The sequence below is a fragment of the Pygocentrus nattereri genome, chromosome 17 (assembly GCF_015220715.1).
Source record: "Pygocentrus nattereri isolate fPygNat1 chromosome 17, fPygNat1.pri, whole genome shotgun sequence".
NCBI lineage: Eukaryota > Metazoa > Chordata > Actinopteri > Characiformes > Serrasalmidae > Pygocentrus > Pygocentrus nattereri.
The window spans coordinates 37321285-37328806 of record NC_051227.1 but is presented as its reverse complement, the minus strand read 5'-3'; the positions used below and the strand labels follow the sequence as shown (position 1 = coordinate 37328806).

At 40.5% G+C, this 7522-nt stretch overlaps 1 protein-coding gene across 3 annotated transcripts in view; it reads right to left on the bottom strand.

Annotated features, from left to right (window-relative positions):
- Positions 1 to 4069: 4069 nt before the first annotated feature.
- Positions 4070 to 7522, bottom strand: part of cadm1b (cell adhesion molecule 1b) — a 252626-nt gene continuing 249173 nt past the window's right edge. For all 3 annotated transcript variants that reach the window (XM_017711068.2, XM_017711070.2, XM_017711069.2), the window contains one exon: positions 4070 to 7045. In XM_017711068.2, the coding sequence (XP_017566557.1) occupies positions 6927 to 7045 (119 nt within the window). In that variant the 3' untranslated portion in view covers positions 4070 to 6926. The remainder of the gene's footprint in view (positions 7046 to 7522) is intronic.

Genomic DNA, 7522 nt, shown 5'->3' with positions numbered 1-7522 from the left:
TCAGTAGCTCCAAAAAGCCATCGCCGTCTGCCACATCCTTCTTTATACCTTTGCACACCTATGTGTGATTTCCTTGCAGCCCCACGCATCACACTTGCTCTTGGACATTGTACACAAAATAGTGTGTCCCCTCTTGCAGGCGTTTGCTTTCAATATTGCTTCAGTGGATTTCATTCATTAGCTTGTTCATTGCTGTTGAAATGCATGACTGGAATCAGCCCATCTCCATATCGGCTGATTTTTTTTGTTCCAAACAGTGAATCAGTGTTTGGTCAGCTTATTTTTATTATGGTCAATCTGTGTTGAGGCTTCGTGCACAAGTTTAGTGCACTCACGCTGTATTTGAATACTGCCACTTCACCTGTACCAAAATGGCATAGCATGATAATGCGTGATTCATTGTGCCAAACAACCAGTCGCCTCTTACTTTTGATGTAGCTCTTTATTTGATTTATTATTTAAATGGGCAACTGATTTGAAATGCCAGTTTGGCCCATTAAAGAGCAAGTAAGGGTATTTATATTGTGGCTTTGGCTAGAGATACTGGAAATGTGCTAACATATTTCATGTGTTCATTTAGCCCACACAGTGTGCCAAAGTGTTGACCATCTGCCATTTTTTCTGCAGTTTATTCTGCCATATAAATTGATGCTTAGTGTAGCCCTGCGTTTGAATTTAGTCATTTATCACCTCCAAAACACAGATCTAAATCATGCTTAGCTCCCAAAGTTGGAACTCACTCCAAAACTCACAAATGTAACATTATTACAAACTGACTAGCACAGGTGAGTGTTTCATATTAATGAGGTGAACATGTAGGCAGTAACTGTTAATTGGAAGTGTGTCTGGGCACATTTGGATGCACAGTTTGTGAACATGAGAAGTATATATTGAGGTTGAGATGTTCCATGTGTCTCATAATCACGTGATTGTTGATCAACACATGCAAGACTAATTAAATTAATTAAATCAGAAATGAGGAACGTACAGAATACTGGCTTAAACATTATGTAGACCAGCCTTGAGATGAACGAGCCACCTGTGAATTCATGTCACATCCATTCTGATGACCACTCAAAGATTCACTAATACACTACCATTGTCCACGGACCTCACACTGCAGGGTTTGCCGCAACTCTCGGTTCTTTGACTAGTTTGCTAGTTTCACCCTGTAATCCCTTCAGATATCTTTGTTTAAACAGTTTTAGTCAAAGAGCCATCAGGCTGTCGTGCATTCTGGACTTGGAGCAAACTGAGAATTCATGCAGTGTCCAAACTGATGACCGCTGCTAGATTGGATGACTGTGGTTTACCACTGTGGCCCGCAAAGCTCACACAGCAAGCAGTGTTTGCCACAGTGCTCAAAGTGGAATGCCCTGACGCTGGAGAACTGGAACGGCGAAGCTGACAGGAGGGCAACAGACAAATCAATAGCCCTCTTTAGAGGAAGCTGACCTCTGCCCTACACTGGAGTCCAGGTTGGCACCTCCTCAAACCCTTGACATGTTGTTGGGTCCGTCCTTCTATCCCTCAGTCCAATGCTCTTAAAAATATAGGTTCCATAAAAGGTTCTTTGGAGCAGCATCGTAGAACCGCCTGTTCTTCAGAGAATCACTTTGTAGATGAGATGTGCTAATGTGAAGAGCCTCTGTAAAGTGTAATGCACATCCATATATTGTAAAGGTTCTGTACAGATTACAACTATTTTCTAGGACCATACGTCCAATCTACAAACTACTAAGGAGCTATTATTTTTAAAGGTGTATAACCTAACGATAAGTCATTTTGCATTGTTCTCCCTATGAATCCTAAATAACAAGCTTTAGGATGCAGACATACAAAGAACTTGACTAACCCCAAGACGTTTTGTGTCATTTTACTTCTGCATGTATGATTTTACTTTTTTAGCCTAGAACTGGAGTGAGACTGACACTAGATTTCTCACCCAGTCACTTTTAGCCTTCAGCTACACAGTGTCGTTTTGTTCATTCTTATAGTTCACATGAAGTCATTCTGTGTCCTAAACAACATCAGCAAGTGAGCGTGACCTTAATGCACACCTTAGCTCTCTATCATGTCTTGTCATACTTCTGCTTGTGATCCTGTGGTTTTGTGTTTCTTGTCTTCATGTCTGTCTCCATTGTTTGTGTGTTTAAAAAAAAGTATAAGCGTCTTTGACTCTTTGAAAAGCGCTGTGTACACAGGCGAATCACATTGGTATGATTATGATATTGTTATTGTTATGACCACTTTCTACTTTCGACATTTCTGGGGAATGTTTCTCGTCCATGTCGAAGGAGATCATGCACACCCATACCTGCTGATTGTCTTTCTTGGGGCGGATCTTCCAGCAAGACAATGCGACATGTCGCATGGCTAGAAATGTCCAACACTGGTTGGAAAAGCATGACCAAGACTTCCAAGTACTACCCTGCCCCCCCTAATGCACATGACTGAGGTGTCCTTGAGCAAGACACCTAACCCCCAACTGCTCCCCGGGTGCTGCGGATAGGGCTGCCCACCGCTCTGGGCAAGTGTGCTCACTGCCCCTTAGTGTGCTTGTGCTCACTAGAGTGTATGTGGTATTTCACTTCATGGATGGGTTAAATGCGGAGGTGAAATTTCCCCGTTGTGGGACTAATAAGGGTCTCAATACTTAATACTTAATAATTCCCCAGACTTGAACCCATTTGAGCATCTGTGGGACCGCCTCTATCGCCGTGTTTGCTCTATGGATTCCCACCAACACGCCCCCTGCGGCGGTTGTGGGATGCACTGCAGTCAGCATGGCTCCAGATACCTGTGACCACCTGCCAGGACCTTATGGAATCACTGCCAGTCCATCTAGCTGCTGATGTATTTCATGAAAATGTTTTGAATGACATACTTGTAGTGTATGTTAACCAACATTGGCACTTCAGAAGCTTCAGAAACAATATCTGGACACTGAACGTGTCTTTACTGAGCCCTTACTTTAAGACTTCCCAAGGATGTTTCTGCTAACTTCATCTTGTGGCTCATGCATAATACACTACCTTTGAAATGTTTGGAATTACTAGTCGTCTTAAAAATGGGTGTTTTTAAATCAATAATAACACACATTGTAGATACTAGTTTGATATTAAGGGTGTTTAAGATCATTTAAAATTAGTTTTTTTTAAACATATCAATGACTTAACCAATAACCAATAACTTATTAAATGATTAACAGTGTACTGTTTTTACATTATTTTCAAATTCACGTATGAGGTATTCTGCTTGTTAATCGTATTATTATTAACTCCATTCTTAGTTTTGGACAGCTTTGTCAGTAATTATAGCTGTCCATCATTATGGACAAACCTTTGAGTACTGCTGTCCTCATTTATCTCATTTAACATTCACTGAAATCTCTAATTAAGGATTTTCACTGACCACCTTGTTCGTTTTAGTCGAATCCTTTGTTGTAGCTCCAGAAATATTTCCAAGAAAAGACTGAAGTTCTGAACATGATTTATAAACTAATATTTACACTGATTACATACAGGTAAACAAGTGTCAGATAAATGAGATGAAGATTTAAGCAACAACAGTGCTGATGCAAGAGTAGTTGACAGCGTCTCTCAGGCTTAGAGCTAATCACCTCTCCAGAGACGTCTCCAACAAAAGGTTTAAGCCCAACACAGGAGATTAGCTGTACTGTACTGCCATGAATCAGTGGATATGCTCATGCATGAGAAGTGTCACATAACTTCTACAGTGCATTCAAAGGAACTGCAATTAAAGCAGCAAGTTGAATGGGCTGCTTTTTGAATGTTTATATCTTTTTTTTTCCCCCACATTAGACTGTAGTTTTGGCATGTATTGACAAACTCGTTCAGCCGTTTTCAGATGTTCCCTTTTGTGTTGTAGGTGTCGGCGTTTTAGAAATAATTAGCCATTTTGATTCCCTGTTTTCTAAATTCACTGAAATCCAGCCTAATTTTCCCCTCGGAAAGCTTTGTGGTAACCAGTAAACCTGAGACATGCATGTGTTTTGAGAGGGGATAATGAAAGTGTAAGGGCTATGAAAGAAAGAGCTGAAGTAGTGTTTGAACATTAATATATTTTTTTTTATTAAGACAAGTACTGTTCCATTTCTTTAAAAATGTACTTTCATGATCAAATACAAACTGTAGATGGAAACATGTCGATATCTCTCAGTACACAGAAATACAAACTACAGAGATGAGACAAAATATCGGACGGAAAATCTATTTGAACGATGAACACCAACTCACTCTGGGTGACGCAGAAGGTGGTCTAAAAACGGAATGGTGAATCGTGAAGGTGGAACTCCAAGTCACTTTTTTCACAAGCCTGTTACCATTTGCTGTGACCTAACTATACAAAGTATTAACATTTAAAACAGTGCACTGCATTTGAAGTACTGATTGAAATCACTGAATGGAAAATACCTCACGCTGAATGGTCTAAGGACAGTAAAACCCATCGATTTTTTTTCTTATGCTATGGGGCCTAATGTTTGTATTCTACCTGAGATGCAATAAAATGGATTTGTAGACACAGACCTGTAGACCTGAGACAAGGGGAAATTAACAATTAAATAATTGGGAAATGCTGCTGATTAAAGAATATTTATCAGCTATCATGGGGGCTGCTATCAAGACAAGACATCAAGTCTTTATCGTTTCTTTACACCAACTGAAATGGCAGTTGCCCTTTACATTATATGAACATTTCACAGGGAATGGACCAATAAAAATGATAAAAAAAAGGTCTTAGAATAAAATCTTGTTATGGTGACACATTCAGTTTAGAGCGATTTGTTTCCCTTCTCCTATAAAGTTAGTTTCAGAGACACAACAGCGACGAAATGCTGCGGGTGTTTTGTTGAAATTAACTCTGACATTCTGGGATTCAGTGATGGGTCAAGAACCATAAACAAGCTCAGATGGAAAATACGAGCGATATGACGATATTAGACCAACTGAGTGCTCCCCATAGCCATCCTTCACTGCCATTTATGCCATAGACTGCATAATATAAGCACAGAAGAGTCATGACATGTCCTGTAGCCCTCAGTGTTTGATGACGAGATGTTAGAAAGCCTTTTTTTTCCATTCAGCTCTTAATTCCTTCAGCAATGCAGGCAAGTTGTTTGAAATTCAAGGCATCGTGTGTTGAAAAAGCCCACAGATGCCTAATAAAACCCGAAAAAATCACTGTACAACAAACGATAACAACGGAAAAATAGTAAAAGCAAGATAAATGAACAAAGAGTGACGCTGGCTAACTATGAGACTAGCATAAATATATCATCATAATAGCATTTTTTTTTTTTTTTTTTCAAATTATAGTAATAGGTCTCTGGTTTAAAATCCCATTAAATAGTCTTGGCCAGATGTCATTATACAATAAAAATGAAAATTAAAAAAGTAGTAGCATTCTATATTTCACAAGTCATGTAAACTCTATGACCAAAAAAAAACCCCCAAAAAAAAACAAAACAAATGTGCAGCCATGAGAATTTTAAAGTCAACAATATATTCAAACTTCTCAAATACTGTACTGTATGTCACTTTTATGAATTCTACATTATTTGTCGTGTGTTTCATCCTATTCCAGCCCCCTAGGACGTTTAATGAGGGGGAAAAAAATCTAAAGAATAAGAGAGAATATATATATAAGGCCCCCACAGAATTACATGAACACAACATCGAGTCAGGCATCTATGTAGGATGCAAGCTGTAGAGACGTACAGAAAACAGAAGTAGGGTTTAAACGAATTGCGCTGGTAGGAGGGCGCACCACGTCAAATGGCTCAGAACGTACTGGCTGAATCTGTTTGAATTTCAACATCTCGTATGTTACTGTATCGTGGGGAGTACGTGTAAGCGCATAAGCCCAAACTGCTAGTACAGCCGGTGGCAGCTTGCCAACCTTGAGGACTACACCTGATGCCGTCTTCTGAGAACAGAAATAGAACACAAGCTACTTTATAGTCTGGAGCATGTCTGTTTTATGATATGAGGGAGGCTTGCTGGCATTAGAGCGTTTCTCTATCCATTTGAACCTGGGCCAGTTTAATGTATTTGCTTTGGCATTCATTTTTAATGCACGGATGCAATTATCATTAAACCGTTAGGTGGGCATTTACGGCACAGCGCAAATGAATGAATACTAACACGAGCAGATTATTTGCACGTACAGAAAAGCTATTAAATAATGCAACAACACAGGAGAACTGTAATGGTTTTCAGCTCAGGTTTGTCACAACAATGTTATCCACTTTTTAAGCTTTAATATCTGGGGGGTTGGGGCGGGGGGTAAGGAAATGGTGAGGGCCAATAGGTGATAAATCACTCAGAAACAAGCCATTAAAGAGACCTAAACAGTTCTTCTGAGACTGAATCTCATTTTTTTGGACTAGTGTGTGGTGTGTGTTCCACTCCGCTGGCAGGAAAGCATGTGAATGCTGGAGTGTGTGCTTGGCGTGCGGGCGTTGAAAAAGCACAGCGACGGCGGGGCCTGCTGTGTGAAGGGAGCCAGCAGTACGCAACTCGTGGGTGCAGGAATGAGAAAGTAGGTGTTTTCCATCGAAATAAATAGAACAAGGCACAAAATTTTTTTTTTTTCGCGAAAATGTCAAAAAAACGGAACAAAACTGCCACCAGCAGGAGGTCTTAGGAGGTGTTGGATGGCGAAGCTTCTCTAAAAGTGAGCTCTCCCTTCATGCTCCTCCATCCCACACCTCTTCAGTCTCGATGGCTACGCTCTCCTCTCCCCTTTTCTCCTCTTCTGCTGCGCAGGGTCAACTCCCCAATCCAAAAACCAGCCTGACCTGACCCGAGCCCCTCTCACATCCCCCTCCCTCCCAAACTCAGCAGGACCCCTCAGGTTCCTGGTCCAGCGGGGGGTGGGGGTGCTAGCGGCTCTAGTCAGAGTTAGATATAATACTCCTTTTTGTCGTCTGTGTTGTTGTGTCCGCCCTCGGCGTTGATGATGGCCGTGTCTGCATCCGCCGCGTCCTCCGCTCCCTTAGCTTCATGAGTGAAGTAGGTGCCTGCAGTGGACAGGGAGGAAACATCGGGAGAGATACGCTATTAGAGGCAACTGGAGGTTCAGCTTTATCAGTTTCAGAATGATTGACTCAGTTTCTATAATCGATGTATTTATTCTTTTATTGGCCAGACTGTTTAAAACTTATAGAAGTATTATTTTTATTGTCTACATTTCAACACTGTGTAAATTTCTCCAGTCACAGTGTGTTCAGTGTGCTTTTCATAATAAGAATTATAGTCATCTGATCAAATTGCACCATGTTGAAATTTGAGATTTTATGACCGAGTAAGGAAACATAATCAAATCATTGTGACTTTAGCATTTTACACCTCTTGTGTTCTACTGTTGAGAATTATAAATGGACATGTGATAAAATGGACCATGAGTTCAGGCACAAGAAGGCTTAATTGACAAAGTGGCCAGTTGGTTTATGTTATTGTTTCAGTTTGCAGTTTATTAGATCCTTTAAAAATGTAAA